The 16,804-nt window shown below is 39.3% G+C and overlaps 1 protein-coding gene and 1 long non-coding RNA gene across 5 annotated transcripts in view; one reads left to right on the forward strand and one right to left on the reverse strand.

The window, feature by feature from the left end:
• Positions 1–9,199, reverse strand: DEGS1 (delta 4-desaturase, sphingolipid 1). The gene is made up of 3 exons (XM_032466621.1): positions 8,898–9,199; positions 4,221–4,963; positions 1–508 (listed from the first exon to the last, which is right to left on the reverse strand). Exons 1-3 carry the CDS (start codon positions 8,977–8,979, stop codon positions 362–364), a joined length of 972 nt encoding a protein of 323 aa, XP_032322512.1. The 5' UTR covers positions 8,980–9,199; the 3' UTR covers positions 1–361.
• LOC116659275 overlaps positions 9,194–16,804 on the forward strand; it is a 26,294-nt gene continuing 18,683 nt past the window's right edge. For all 4 annotated transcript variants that reach the window (XR_004314536.1, XR_004314537.1, XR_004314538.1 and 1 more), the window contains exon 1: positions 9,194–9,368. This is a non-coding gene — a long non-coding RNA (uncharacterized LOC116659275). The remainder of the gene's footprint in view (positions 9,369–16,804) is intronic.

Genomic DNA, 16,804 nt, shown 5'->3' on the forward strand with positions numbered 1-16,804 from the left:
TTGTGATCAATAGCTGTTTATTAGCTGTTTAATAAAGTAAATCCTTAGAGTGAAAATAACATACAAGAAATAGCTTTGTAAGAGCTTTGTTTATGATACGTTTACAAAATGTCAGACATCAGTGACAACCTCCTGCATGAGGTAACACAACAAACAAGCTTCCTGTGAGTAAAGGTGAACACGGAGCAGACAGGCTGACTGTTTAAAGCCAGATTAGCTTCTTGATACCATGGTGATCATACTTTGAATCTGTACAAGGGCAGCTTCTACACATCACCGGGTCTTAAATTAATAATGCAAAAAGTTCCACTTTATCAGCTATTTTGAAGTCTGAGAGGAATTCCTTTGGCAATAATGACATTTATTCCAGAACCACCTTGCCTTTTTGATGCCTCTTCATTCTCGAATAGGGACTTATTGTATCATCCATCACAAAATCATACAGTACTTTTGCCCAGGAATTGTAGTGGGGAAGGTTGTCGTAGTATTCAGCTGCTATTTTCCTCACCTAGAAGGAAAAAAATACAGCAAGATGAATAATGGGTGTTAACTGAGTCCTTTTAAAGATGGCAGATGAGTGTCTGACAGCAACACTTAGAAGAGAAACCAGGAGACTTTTTGCCGCCTCCTGCTTAAACAAACAAACAAATAAATTAATGTAGCAGCTTTGGGAATTCTAAACAAAAAGCAGTTTGCATTTCAACAGTAAAATATACTTGACCCTCTAGAATCATTGACTCTTTCCAACAAGCTCCAAGGGACTAAATACTGGTTTATTTGTAAAATTTGGCACTTGGAATCTGTAACTACAAATACTTGCAATCCAATCAACTTGATGTTTTTCAAGCATCATACAGCATGGTTGGCCCTGTAGGATGTAAAGGGACCACCTGACCCCCTGCCATTAAGGAATCTGCAAATACTAACAAATTACTGTGGCATGCCAGTTAGAAGTTAATTACTTACCAAGTGTACAATTTGGCCATCTCGAGTTGAGTACGTCTTTTAAAAAATGACTACTGCCAGTGTGACTAGCAAGGAAAACTAGCTAGTGCTGAGTACTGAAAAATTCTGTGGCTTCATCAAAATGTTCAAAAACTATCCTAATAAATCCCAAAGGAAAACAAAGGCACAGAATCCAAGAAGTTCAAGATGTTGAAAATAGAAACAAAAACAAAAACAAAAAAAGTTACAGTTTAAATTACTCCTTCCACTTGGGAAATGTAATATTCTCTGGTCGTGGAAGGAGCAGATTAAGGTACAACACTATGGGAACAATTAAGGCCAAACAGCGCCCTTTCACATGGCTGCTCTAGGCACTCAGAATAAACACAGGGTGATGTCATACCTTTGATCACAGTCCTTCAAAACTTTCTAAAATTCTTTCATGAATAAGGATGATCTACAGACCACACACATACAAATAAACTTGGGTCCTAATCCACATCAAACTGATGACAAAGCCGGTAGCAATCAATTTACAGTTTTCCTGCCTTATCTGCAGTTTCACTTCCCACGGTTTCAGTTACCCACAGTGTGAAAATATTAAATGGAAAATTCCAGAAATAAACAATTGAGAAGTTTCAAATTCTGCACTATTCCGAATATTTCATCCTGGGATGAAATCTGGCACCCTCCTGCTCTGTCTCGTCTGGAATGTGAATCATCTCTTTGTCCAGCACATCCACACTATATATGCTACTGGCCTGTTGGTATAGGGAAAAATTACAGCACAATTAAGGGTCGGTACTATCCATGGTTTCAGGCAGCCAACATAACCCCCTCATATAACTGGGGCCTCCTGTAATTTTAACAGCTAGACTACAAAAGATACTATCTTTCTAAAAAAAATAAAATGACAGAGCCAGTTTAGATCTGGAATAAGCATTCTGAATCAAGTTAAGATACTCCTTGAGACTAAAAATATGTTAAAAATCATAATAAAAACAAAAATGTTTATAATTTATACATTTTAAAAAAGACATAAAGCAAACATTTAATAAATCCCTTTACAGCAGGAATTAGAAAACCTAGGGAATTTATTAGTCATGTGTCCAATTTTGTTCAAACACTGACATAATAAACACCCAGATGTCTGTCTTCATACTTTATGAAGTTGTGAGCAAATGGAAAAATACACACTTAAAAAGTGTTCTATGAAAATCAAAAGCTCAGTTAAAAAAAAAAAGAATCTGGCTACTGTGATAAAAAATGTTCCAAAACTGAATACAGTGATGGCTGTACAACTCTAAACAATCTAAAAACCACTCAATTGTACATTTTAATGAATGAATTGTATCTATGAGTTACATCTCAATAGAGCTGGTAAAGAAAACTTTGTTATACACACCTAGTAACTACCTGTGTGATAGTTACATGAAACATGACTACTGCAACACAGCTACTGCAGAACAAGACACTCCCTGGTGTACATCATAGAAAAAGCAGGAAAGAGTACAGAATTCTGAGAACGTCTGTTTGTTAGTTTAGCTAAGGAACAAGAAGACAGCATGAAATGGAGTGGGAAAGAATACTCACTGATGAAAACGATGAGCCTTAGGTCAAGCAATGTCTTGACTCAACTAAATTTTCAGTTAGGGACTGTTCAAGAAAATTACAAGTCAAAGTATGTGGCTTATGCTGGAAAAAATTATTTCGTTCAGAAGGTGATCGGCTTTCTCCTTAAACTACAACCTCTTAAGAAATAAGAATTTCCTTTCCTAGTCAGGGAAGAGGCAAACAAAGGTGAGTGCACTCTTCTTCAGGCTCAAGTGACACAAAGTAGCCACATGAGCATCACATTACACTGGTTTCAAAGCTCTCTTCTGACAGTTGCCTGGTATTTTCCCCTATTTTGTTTTGAAAACTGCAAAACCTAAAGCAAGGTTGAAAGAACAGTAAAAGCAACACCCTTATGCTCTTTGCCTAGGTCCACCAATTAATACTTTCTCTTCTTAAAGAATACATACCACATACTTCACTTTCTTTGCTGGACCTTTTGAGAATAAGTTGCAGACATTATGTGAAAACTTACATGGAATATTTCACCCCTAAATATTCAATATGTTTCTCCTGAGAACAAGGACATTGCCCTGTAAAACCATTATCACACCCTAGAAATTTCATATTGATACAATATTATCTATTATATGGACCACATTCAAAAATTCCTAACTCAATGTCCTTTCTTTCCTCATTGGGAATCCAGTCAATAATCAAATGCTATATTTAGTTGTCATGTTTATGTGTCTGTGGACAATCAACATTTAAAAACTTAAGAGGAAATCTATACAATTTGGCTGGGTGGATATAATAGTACAAAATATCTGGCTATGGTCCACTTATACCACAGCTTAAAAAAATAAAATAAAATCAAGGGGGAGGGTATAGCTCAGTGGTAGAGCTCTGGCTTAGCATGCATGAGGCCCTGGGTTCAATCACCAGTACTGCCATAAAGAAAATAATAATAAAATAAATTAAATTTTAAAAAGAGAAACAGCTGCTTTATAAAAATCAAGAAAAATTAATACCACATCTCATACAACTAGATTTATGGAAACATTTTTTGGTACTGGATTGTAAAAGCTATCAATTCTGAGAAATGGATAGCCTAATAAGAGAATTCATCAGAAATATAACTGAAGTTTGGAGAGGATCATCCTTTTGTGGAGGATGAAAGGATGAGCATCAATGTGTCTTCTCTCATTTACTCCACAAAGAGTGTACTCAGTGTCTACTGTGACAGGAGACAGAGGTCCCTGCCTGTGGGAAGTCTGTCCTACTGGAAATTGATGTTCTTTTATTTTGCAGGTCAATTATGTAGGACGTCTGTATTTCACAACAAACCAACACATAAACCTTAGCTAAGCACATTCAGCTTAAGAGTGATAAAGGTTATGTGAACTTTTGCTCCCTTGGCAGAGGGAATTCATTTTCTATTTCTTTTTTTTTTTTTTTTTCTATTTCTGATTTACTGTACACTTTAGCCGATTTTGCAGAACCCCCAACAGTTCTAAGCCCTACGTGTTACCTGTAGGCTTAGGGACCCAGGAGAGTGAAGATTAGGCTGGCCTACTCAAGACTCAGACTCTTGCTGTTTTCTTTGATGAATGGCCTTGATGGACAAAATATACTCAATTCCATTTAAAATGAGCCAGTCAAGTCTAATTTTGATCATATAACCATCAGAAATTACAACATGTATCAAATCCTTTACTTACCAGGGGAAGGCTTTTTCCGGGAATGTTGGGGAAGTCATGGTGTTCATTATGGTAACCCACATTGAAGGTAAGTAAATTCAGAGGCCCATAGTATGAGTACGTTTCATGTCCCTTTAAGAACATGTAATGTTCAGCTATAAAATGTCCAGAAATCGGGTGCAAACCTAGACCAAGTAAGGTTCCTGCCAACATGTAGATTAAAGATTTAATTCCCAAAACGTAGTAGATCACAACGTCAAAAGTGATCTGGATCACTGTATTGATAATTTCCAGATAAGAAATTGGCTTGGGATTGATGAACAGAGGTCGAAAAGCATAAAAGAGAGGTTGAAGAATAACCCATATAAACTTTCTGAAAGCGGTACAGAAGAACCAGCCTTCAAAATCTGTTGGAATATCCACATCAATGCCATCACCCCCGAGGTATCGATGATGATCCATATGGTACCTCTTAAAGGAAATTGAATATGGAACACCAATAGGAAGATTAGCAAATATTCCAAACCAACGATTCCAAATAGATTTGTAGTGGCCAAAGGCATTATTGTGGGAAATTTCATGAATAGCCAGAGTCATTGAATGGGTAATGCAGCTGCCAAAGACATATGCCCAAAATATGACCCATTTCCAGTCCAAGTCCTTCACTAAATAAAAGGCAACCAGCTGAGTGAGAACCATCATAATTATAATCCATATCAAGGTGGAATCAGGTTTCATCAAGGATTTTATCTCAGGATACTTTGCTATAAAGAAAAAACAAACAAAAACAAAATCAGAAACTGAGAAAAGTATAATAGTTCTGCAATTATAATTAAATTAATGTCAATTAAATTAACATTTCAATTAATTTTTTCCTAATCATTATATGTCCTCTATTAGAGACTTTATCAGATATTTATCTACTACAGGGAAGAAATATATTTTAACAATAAAGTTACTAAATACCATGTCACAACTAATTAAGAATTTTTGCAGGAAAAAAGAGTTTCAAAATCTAGACTCTTCATATTAACAGATAGTCACAAATGAGTAAAGAGTTCATGTTGTCAGTTCCCTTTTCACTCCTAACAATTTTTGTAAATTTATAAGTTTTACAAAGTGGCAATCATAGTTTGGTAGATCTATTCTATGTGTCTGACAGATTATGGACTTATTACAATATACTTTCATGTAATACATATACAATATATACTTATTATACACAATATATTATATACTTGAGAGTTCATAATTTCCTTTATGATGACTAAGTCACTTTTTTAAAACATTTTTTATTGAGTTAAAGTCATTTTACAATGTTGTGTTATGATGACTAAATCACTTTTTACTGCCAGTTATAACTTCTAACCGTTTTCCTATTTCAGACAGTTAGACATGTAACATTTTTGCCAGTGTAGACTCTTTCTGGTCATCTGGATATCAGGATAATTTCCAAAGAATTCTGTCCATTCACAATGCCACTTTCCTATTTATTTTCACATTAGAATTGTACAATGCTAATTTATGTTAGAGTCTTATTTTCTTTGTTGAATTTACATGCAAATATCCAAGTATTATGAAAAAGGCCAATAATGAAAGCCTCTGCACATCAGGCAAGTGTCGCCTACAGGCAAATTCAGATTCTTCTCTGTATCCCACCACTCCAGAGACAGAAACCCAGATATAATGAATGTTGTGTGTTGTCAAGTATATCTAACCCAGGATGGCAAAAGGAAGAAGGGCATTTTTCTTGGGACAGGTCATTTAGAAGGTTCTTGAAAAAACTGAGAAAGGAAAAATCCTCTTTTCTCTAAATATGAAACGAGGAATTCAATAAAAGCTTAAAATGCAAGACAGGAAGTTAAGTCCAGTTTTATATACAAAAAATAAGGATAGTGTTAATTCAAGGTAATTCTTCCCATTTCTTTCCTTTCCCCTCTTCTGCCTCCACTCCCTAACCTCTTTGTTGGCATCAGTTCATGTCATCAAATGTTAATAATTCTGTAGGCAATAGGCAAAAAAAAAAAAAAAAAGCAATCCTACAGGCTTTAGTCTAAAACTAAACTAATTATCCTGGTACAAATGATAGAATACACATTTTGTAGGTATTCTAAAATCATGAAACGTATATAGTACAGTCGTCTCACATAAATCAACTTGCTCCAAGTAATTCTGTACCAAATTTTTGCACAGTGGTAATAATATACAAAAATCAATACTACAAGGGTGCCAATATAATTAAATGGGAAAAGAATAGTCTTTTCAACAAATGGTGCTGAGACAACTGGTGACCCACATGCAAAAGAACACAACTAGACCTCTTTCTTACACCATACCCAAAAATTATTTGGTCGCAAAAAGGAACAAGTACTGATACATGCTATAACGTGGATGAACATTGAAAACATTATGCTAAGTGAAAGCAGTCAATAACAGAAGAGCAAGTTTGTATGATTTCATTTATAAGAACTGTCTAGAATAGGCAAATCTAGAGAGACAGAAAGTAGATTAGTGGTTGCCCAGGACTGGTGGGTGGGAGTGGGGGATATGGAGACTATTAATGAGTACAGGGTTTCTTTTTGGGGTGACAAACATTTTCTAAAAATTAGATTGCAGTGATAGTTAAAAACTCTGTGAATACACTAAAAAGACCCCCCTGAACCGTACACTTCAAAAGGAGCATTTCTTGTGATTATCTGACCCACTAATATTAGTATAGTCCTTAGCCTTCATTAATTTTCAATAGATGCCTTTTGAATGAAATTTTATGATAACTCTAAGTGTAAATTTAGTGTACAGATGTTGTGTATTAAACAACATATCCCTGTTCTCTCATGCATCTCTCTCCCCCAAAACCTGACACATTTCAGAAATATCTCCTCATTTAAGTATAATTTAAACAAGTCTCCAGACTGTTATCTTTCCTGAGGTTATTCAATCTCCACCCCCGAAATGGAACACTGAGCAGTACTCACAGCTGCAGGGAAAATGTATTTTCATTGAGAAATATGTAATCCTTTTACTTTCCAAGTGAAATGGTCCAGTGATAATAAGTTTGTGGGAAAAAGGCTCAGTGTTGAGATAAGCATCAACAAGCACCTTTTTACTTCCTTGATTTTCTTAATATTAAATACATAGCTAAGTGCCATATTCAGGAGTTGGTTTTTACAGGGTGGATCCCACATTATTCTTATGCAACATGTTGATCATGCATAGATTAAATGTACTATATGCTATCACTTTTGCGTAAGTGCTTGCAAAATATATGTTTTAATTAAAAATATAAGTTAAAAAAAGGAAAGCATCCAAGAACTAAAGTCTCTTAAAAAGCTACCCTTAATAGCAACTATAAAGGCTGAGGCTCCTAATTTACTAATTTGATTTTTAAAAATTCATTTCAATGGGATTTGCTAGCTCCTTTTTCTAAGAACATGAAATTTCTAACTTTAGATACCCCAGCAAAATTCAGGGGCTTGATTCTTCTGTACACCGTGTAAATGGATGCTGAGAAGAAAAACTAGGGGAACACTGTATGAGAAAGAATTCCTCTTATTCAACTTACCACCCACCAGTTTCCTGATTTTTGAAACAACAGCAAAGAGGTTAAAAGCATCCGCTTTGGAGGCAATCTAACCCAGATGAGAATCCCTCCCTAACATTTACTTATTCACTCTTACCTCATCTTTAAAATAGAGATAACACTGACTTAGTTACTGGGAGGATTAAATTGGGTAATGTTTGTAAAGCACTCAGCACAATGCGTAGCATATCATTAAGAGTAACCTGGGAGAGATGAGAGAATTCTCTATAAAATACAGAAGCTGCACACTGCTGAGCGCCTTACCACCTCTAGAGAGCTGAATAAGCCCTAGTTAACCCAGTAAAAAGGTCCTACATCTGCAATCAGGGGACTAGAAGGCTAATCTTGGCAAGTCTCTCATACTTCAGCCTTTTCGTACACAAAACTGGGATGGATTAAAAATATTTAAGAATCTGCCCTTCCTGCGTCCCAGCCTTGATATGAGGGTTAGTGAGAACAGCGTGAGCGCACCAGGACTCCGATCCTGGAATGCTCGCTCACCCTTCCGTCCGAGAAGCCCCTGGGGTCACCTGGCCGGGTACCACCGGCCTCCTCCCCGGGGCCGAGCCGCCCGCACCAGGATGGCTTGCCGGCGTCTGCCAACGTCAGCGCGCCCGGCGTGTGGGCCTGCAGATGCTCCAGGACCACGCCCTGCCTCGCACGCGCTCGCAACCTGGCTTCCCCCGGCCCGCTCGGAGGAGTGAGAAGAGGAAGAGTGAGAGGGGGGAGGGGAGGAAACGCCCCACCGGCGGCATAGGAATCTCCAGGAGAAAGGCTCTAACCAAGGGTGGCCTGGCCTGGGGGAACTCGGCTCTAAGCAAACTCTGGCCCCGACCGGACGCCCGCGCTCGGGGGCGCGCCTGCGCCTCCCCGCCGAAGGGCCAGGGCCGCGAGGCGGGGCGGGAGCGCGCGAGGGCCCCCCCGCCTCCCGCGCCAGGCCCGATCCCGGGAGCCCTGGCCCCGCGCCTCCCCCGGCCTTTCCCCCGAGGCTGGGCGGCCGGGACGGCGGCGGGACGCGGCAGGGAGCCGGCTCTTAACGGGCCTCGGGCGCGCAGGGGCCGCGCGCCGGTGGCGGGAGACCGCGCACGCACATAACGGGGCGCGGGCCCGGCCCTCACCCAGGATCTCCAGGCGCCGAGTGGCGTGGGGCTCGTCGGTGTAAACCCATTCGAAGTCTTCCCGCGAAACGCGGTTCCCCATGGCGGCGGCGGCGGCTCGAGGGCCCGCTCCCGGCTCTCGCTCCCGGCCCGGCTCCTCAAAGGCGGCGGCGGTAGCAACAGCTCCCCGACTCGTGTCAGCAGGCGGCGGGCGGGGCGGCAGAAGAGACGGAGGCCTGGGCGGATCCTGAGGCCCCGCCCCGGGCCCCGCCCCCGCCCCCCGCCGTCCCCGGAGCGCGGCTGGGCGGGCGGAAGCCCCCGCGCGGGGCGGGATTCCACGGCTCCGTGGCGCGGGGTTCTGAGATTCTGGGACTCGGCGACCGGCTGGCGTGCAGAGTTCCTGCGAGTCCCGGCTCTCTGCGGCCTATCCTGCCCGGTGCCGGCGCCGGAGCCCCGGAAAAAGAGAAAAAGGAAGGAAAGGTCTCAAGTTAAGTAAGACTGCTCTTTAGCACCTCGGGGAAGGCTGGAGCTCGGTCACGAGAATCCTTGGTCGTTAATAAATAGCAGCTCGCCCAGGTTTTGTTTAATTTTGAAAAGCAAACGGCTCACTGAGCCATTTTTGGCTGCCTCTTGGAACTAATACCTCAGGGAAAAATGCGGGGGTGTGGTGATTAAAAGCTAATTATGAAAAAAAAAAAACACTGTTGTTGACAGTGAAAATTGATGAGGAATTTATTGTTTAGCCTGATTTATTCTAGTGTGATCATTTCTGTTACAAGGTGATTGCCCAACCTTACGTCTAGCACAGAAGTGGTCTGAACCGCCACCTCTTCCTGGAAGAGGGGATATTTTGTTTCAAAATTAGATACCAGTTCTCCATTAAAAAAGAAACTTTGGCTGAGATTACAAAAAGGAAGATAATCCACATGGCGTTATTAATAATAAAATAACACCCGCACGCACACACTGAGGCAGAAATCTAATTAAGCCCCTAGATCCAACTGCTAATGTATAGAAAATAGAGCAGAGGAGCATTTAAACTACACCGTAGAGATAGAATCAGTAAGATCTTGACCGTGGGAAACTGTGGGAAAACATCCTGGGTCCTTTAATAAATAAAATGCAAAGGAAGCAAAGAAAAGAGGGAAAACCTACAGATTAAAAGGGGCTTTAAAAATATGTCAGTCAATTGCAATTTATTGATCTTATTTTGATTATAATGCAAATTGTCAAAAGCTTTAAAAATTGACAAATCTTTTAATTCAAATATCGATTAGATGTGTAATGATATTGAGAACTTATTGTTAATTTTTTAAGTGTGATAATAGTATTACATTATGATTACAGGTTTTTGTTTTTGTTTTTTTTAAAAAGTCTCTATCTTTTAGCATTTCATGCCAGGGGAAAAAACCTCACTAAACTAAAAATAAATTGTGGCACATACAATGAACCATGAAATGTTCTACTATACCACACTAAAAAAAAAAGAGGAAGATTTTATTTGTTAATATCAACTGATCTCCAAAATGTATTGTTAAATGCAAAACACTAGGTATGAGGGGTGTACACATAATATATATGTATATAATGTATGTTTCTTTGGGTATACACAAAATATGTTTAGAAAGATACCTAAGAAATGTTTTATTGTTGGAGAGTAAGAGGGAGTGAAGGGGAAAGTGTTGGGAGGGAATTTTTAAAATCTTAACCCTTTTTTGCCTTTTACATTTGGATTGAATGTGGATTTTGGCATTCTAAAGAAAAGGAAAAGAATTCAGCTACAGTATTTTTGTGGGATTGACAAATATTTTAATTACACATAGGCATGTTTATTTAGTTTGGATTTTTTAAAGTTCTTAATGTGTTGTCTAGCTTTTGTATCTTTTCCTTACTCTTGCCAGGTAGTTTGTCTTGAAACAATTATACCAGTTATTCTAGAAAAACACTAACCAGTCTGCTCTTAAAAGCTGTGGGTGAATCCCAATAGATCCTAATGGCAGTGGGAAATTCCAGTTAAGGTGATTTTCAGGAGAGGGCAGCCATAATTTTGAAATCAAGGTGTTCTTCCATGTAGACTTTTCATTTTTCTTTTCATTGGTTTTTTTTTTTGAATGAGCAATTCATTTTTTAAAATTGAAGTATAATTGATTTACAATATTGTGTTAGTTTTAGGTGTACAGCAAAGTGATTCAGATATATATATATATATATTTTTCAGATTATTTTCCATTATAGGTTATTATAAGATACTGAATATATTTCCCTGTGCCCTACAGTAGAACTCTATTGTTTATCTATTTTATATATAGTAACATGTGTCTGTTAATTCCTGACTCCTAGTTTATCACCCTCCTCCCACACTTTCCCCTTTGGTAACCACAAGTTTGTTTTCTGTGTCAGTGAATCTGTTTCTGTTATGTAAATAAGTTCATTTGTATCATTTTTTAGATTCCATATCTAAGTGAAAGATAGTATTTGTCTTTCTCTGTCTGACTTACTTCACTTAGTATGATAGTCTCTGGATCCATCCATGTGACTGCAAATGACTGCTCCCCACCCCCAGTTAGTTCTTTGGCCAGAGGTGTCCCAGCACTGGATCCTACAGGCTGCTGGGTGGGGCACAATCTTGGTGCCAATGACCCAAGCAAGATGTCAGCTTTCGCATTGTGGTTTCTTCTTTATGTCTTTAGGTGTAGAAGATCTTTTTTTTGGTAGGTTCCAGTCATATTGATGGTTGTTCAGCAGTTAGTTGTGATTTTGTTGTGTTCGTGAGAGGAGGTGTGCTCAAGGTCCTTCTACTCCACCATCTTAATCCCTCAGCAATTCACTTTTAAGACTACAGCTGATACTTGAACGACACGGGTTTGAACTGCACTGGTGCACTTATACATGGATTTTCCCGGTAAATACGTATTACAGTACCACATGATTTAGTTAGTTGGATCTGAGGGTGAGGGACCAGGAATACAGAGGGCCAACTGTAAAGTTACACACCACTTTTCAGCTGCACAGAGGTTTGGTGCCCCTACCCCCCACATTGTTCAAAAGTCAGCTGTATTCTGATAATGACACAGTTAAGATCTAATAATGGTGTTATTATTAGAATAATTAGAAAGGTATTAGCCTATGGGTAGCTTTGCCAACTTTAATTGTAGAAGAGATTTACAGAAGACATGCTTTATTCAAACTTCAAATGAACCTTAATTATAGTAATAACTTTATGATAACTATTCTTTGACAGCAAATAACAAAAACAACTCTTTCAGTCAGTAGTTAATTGCCAATAAATATCATTTCTTACTTACTTATAATGTGTTGTTTAATCAGTAAACTAGCACATATAATTTGAAAGTTACAACAGCCCATACATTTGTCTGTAACTAAAGCTGACTTCGGGTGGTGCAGGTAACCCTACACCCTGCATGTCCATCATCTGCTCTGCTGGCCTCACTCAGTGTGTCTGGTCTTGCTCAGCTTGGGGGCATCATGTTCTCCTATTTACTGCTGATGTCTTTAGTTCCACAATGCTCTCCAGGCTGAGCCTACACACCAGACCCATTGCCCCGGATTCCAAGTTTCTTCCAGCGGTAGCCTTTGCAAGGCTTTTGGAGGGATGATCTCTCGGCTGACTTCCTCCTCCTTGTGGGGTTGGTTGTGTAAGATTCTGTGTGTTTGTCCTCAGGTCCGTTGGACTTAGACACTTCCCTTAATGATTGCTAAGCTCCTGCTTAAGCATCATGTTGAAAGCAGGGCTTCCCTATGACACTTCAGTCTCTCAGATTATACCAAGAGAGCTCGGCAATCATGCCTTTTTCCTGTCTTCTCTCAACTTACCTGGCATGCAAGATTGGTAAAAAAGCAGACTAAAGGACACTGTATGATTACCTCAAAAGGAACAGAAAAAAGGTTTGATACAATTTATATCTATTGGCAACATCCATATAGAGAAACCAATCTGAGTTATTCGAATCAAATGAGAATTTAGCAAGGTTGTAGATGGAAAATCAGTGTACAAAAATCTTTCACATTTTTTGAAGTATAACTGACATGGAACATTATATTAATTTTAGGAGTACAACATAATGATTGGATATTTGTATACGTTGGAAAATGATCACCACTTTAAGTCTGGTTAACATCCGTCACCACACATAGTTATAGAACTTTTTTTCTCATGACGAGAACTTTTAAGATTTATTCTCTTAGCAACTTACAAATATGCAATACAGTATTATTAACTATAGCTGCCATGCTGTACATTGCATCCCCATGATTTATTTCTTTTATAACTGGGAGCTTGTACCTTTTGACTCCCTTCAAATTTTCTGTGTTTTAATACACCAGTAACAACCAGTTAAATCATGCAGTCAAATAGAAAGATACATTTATGATAACATAACAAAGTATCTAGAAAAAAAATCTAACAAAAGATGTATAAGAAATATACAAATATACAAATTTTCAAAAGAGAATATTAACACATTACAGAAAGACATTAAAGACTTAAATAAATTGTGAAATAGACCATGTTCATGAATTGGAAGGCTAAATACCGCAAAGATGTCAGTTCTCCCCACTCCTACAATCAGTCTACAAATTCAATGTAATTTTAATCAACATTCAAGTGCGTTTGGTGGAACTTGATAAGCTGATTTTAAATTTATATGGAAGACTAAAAGTGTCAAGAATAGCCAAGACATAATTATAAAAGAACAAGGTAAGGGGACTTAGTTCACCAGATAAAAAAATTCCTATAAAGCTTTAATATATAATTTATGATAGCATATTAATAATATAGTATAGTGTAATAAAGATACCATAGCATTAATTCAGGGAATAATATAAAAATGAGACAGAATAGAGGGTGCAGAAATAAATACTATCAATATATAAAAATATAAGAAAATTGAGGAAAAGGGAAGATTTCAATAAAAATTGTACTGGCATAATTGGTTATCAATATGAGAAAACATGAGATTTGAACTCACGTCATATTTTACACTAAAATTAGTTCAATGTATCTAATAGACTTAAACGTGGAAGGTTAAACTAAGAAAAATTTGAATTGAGAAGTTTAGGAAATGATTTCTTAAAATAAGATGCAAAAAGCCCAAACCAAGAAGAAAATATATTTTTAAAGTAGACTGCTTCATTAACTGTAAGAACTGCTCATCAAAATGTACATAAAGTGTGAAAAGATAAACCATAAACTGAGAGAAGAGATTTCCAATAGATATAATCAAGAAAGGATTAGTATTTAAAATATGTAAAGAACTCTTAAGAATTAATAAGAAAAAAAGAGGGAGGGACTATAGAAAAAAGGAAAAACTAAAGAATTTAACAGAAAAGGAAGCATTAATCATGTATCAGTCAGAGTCCAACCTGAAAAACAGATCCCATTTCAAGTATTTATAGCAGAAGAAACTGAATGCAGGGCACTAGTTATAACAGGTGTTGGAGAAGCTGAGAGGCAAACAGGGGACAGTGAGGACAATGGAGGAAACCACTCTCATTCCCTCAGCTGGGGGGACAAAGGTAGGAGAAAGTGTTCTCGGACCCCAGGAGGCAGCGTTATCCAATGAGAGCTGAAATCCTAGAGGGGAAGTCTGGCAGGACCTCAACCCACAACCACAGCAGGCAAAGCCCAGGGTAGAGAAGGGAGGGGGGAATCCTGGCTTCACCATCCTGCCTTCAAGTGTTCCCCTAGTGTCTCCTATTAGCCAGACTCTGCCAGAATCCAGCTGACATGGGAGCCTGGGAAACACAGCCTGCAGGGGTAAGCCCCTCTGCAGTGCGGTACAGGGACACATGAGGCATGCATCTGAGGACAAACAGGCATAAACTGGCACAAATGACCTAGGATGAGGTGAAAAATGTTCAACTTTATTACATACCAAGGACATACAATTAAAACTCACAGTAAGATTCTATTTTAGAAGCTCTCACTTCCAGTGCAGCAACTGTAACACTGAAAGTTTTAGAAAACAACTATAAAGTCTCTGGAAATTGTCCTAAGGGCAAACAGCAAAGTAAGAAATATTTACTCAAGAAAATCTACTAGATCTCAGTAAGAACACCAAACGTCTGTGACCTGCTCTTTCTCCCCTCCACCCGAGGTCGGTATAACAGAGGATCTACTCCAGGCAGCTGTGGCCCAGAAGATAAGGCTCCCTATCTCCCCAGCTCCCAGTCAAGGGCTATAGGGGCAGGTTTCCAGCATATGTCATCCTCCCATCTTACCCACCTCACCCCAGTTCCATGTTGCAGAGGCTAAATTCCAGAACAATGTAGCCAGGAAGTCAAGGGTCCATTCCACCACTCAGCCATTTCATAGAGTGGAAGCTCTACTATAGTTGTGGCAGACGGAGGATACTGGGCTCAGTCATCCTCACTCCAACTTGCTTGTATCCCAGGAAGGGGGCTCGAACTTAACTGGATCATATCGTGGAGAAATTTGCACTCAAGAATATCACCAAAAAAACAGTAGATCCATCAGCCATCAGCCAGCACTTAGAGGAACCTAACAGCTGGGTGTAATACCAACAGAAGCAGACAATTTAACAGATCAAGGAAAGGGATAATCAAAATGTGCCCTGCTAATCCCAGAGTGACTGCACTTGCCCAAGGCTGTGCCCCCGATGAGCAACATCAAAGCCTTCACACTGCTGGGGAAATAGAATTCACTAAAATAATCCAGCCAAGTCATTTAACAAATAGATAAGCAAGCAGCTACCACAACAAACCCTGAGGGCTAGGGGGAAGAGAAATCAGCATTGAGAGTTGCTACAATATATTATCTAAACTGTCCATTAAAAAAAAGAACATGCAAAGAAAGACATGCAAGAAGAAGACATGCAAAGACATTCAAAGAAGATATGCAGAGAAACAGGAAACCATGATCCATGCCTAGGGAAAGAGCAGGTGAGAGAAAATGTCTGTGAGCGGCCTGGATGTCAGACTGAACAACACATTAAAGCCATGACAATACATGTGCTCAAAGAACTAAAGAAAAACATGCTTAACAGAAGTAAAAGAAGGTATGTGACAATGTCTCATCAAATAGAGAGTATAAATGAAGAGACAGAAATCATGAAAAAGAACCAAAGGGAAATTCTGGAGTAGAAAAGAAAAGGAACTAAAATGAAAATTGCACTGAATAGAGGCTCAGGAGTAGATCTCAATCAGCAGAAGAAAAACTTATTGGATTTATAGGTAAATAGAGATGATACAATCCAAAGAACAGAGGTGTTTTTTTGGGGGCGGGTGTTGGGGGGCAGGCAATTAGGTTTATTTATTTAAATTTTTTTAAATGGAGGTTCTGGGAATTGAACCCAGGACCCTGTACATGCTAACCACACACTCTGCAACTGAGCTATACCCTCCACGCCAAGATTTTTTTTTTAAATGAAGAAAAATGAACAGATACAGGGAGAATGCCATGTGAACATAAGGATGGCCATCTACGAGCTGAGTAGAAACTTCTGGAACAAATCACTCCCTCAGGCCCTCAAAAGGAAACAACCTTGCCAACAGCTTGATTTCCGGCTGCTGGGCTTCTAGAACGAGAGAACTCTAGAACTACCCCTGTGCCCCACCCCCAACCTCTCCAAAGTGTCTATAAGAAGAAGCAAAGAGAATGATCAAGAAAGATAATAGAATTTCTTTGGGGGAGTCGTTGGTGAGCTGGGCTTCCTTTCCCCGGTGCACACACCAGCCACATACTCTGTTGGAAGCGAGTGTTGCTGCTTTGTTAATCTTGGCTGAGTGAGGAGAGTTTCACGGAACCACCCATAGAGCTTGACTTTTGTGTCTGGGGAACAAGGGGGCTGGTCCCTGACTTGGACCTGACAATGCCTCAAGGTGAGAGGTGATTGGGAGTTGTCTGTGGACAGAGGGTCTTTGCAGGTAGCGGCTTTGCCAGCAGAGGA

This window comes from Camelus ferus, chromosome 23 (assembly GCF_009834535.1).
Source record: "Camelus ferus isolate YT-003-E chromosome 23, BCGSAC_Cfer_1.0, whole genome shotgun sequence".
Taxonomy (NCBI): Eukaryota; Metazoa; Chordata; class Mammalia; order Artiodactyla; family Camelidae; genus Camelus; species Camelus ferus.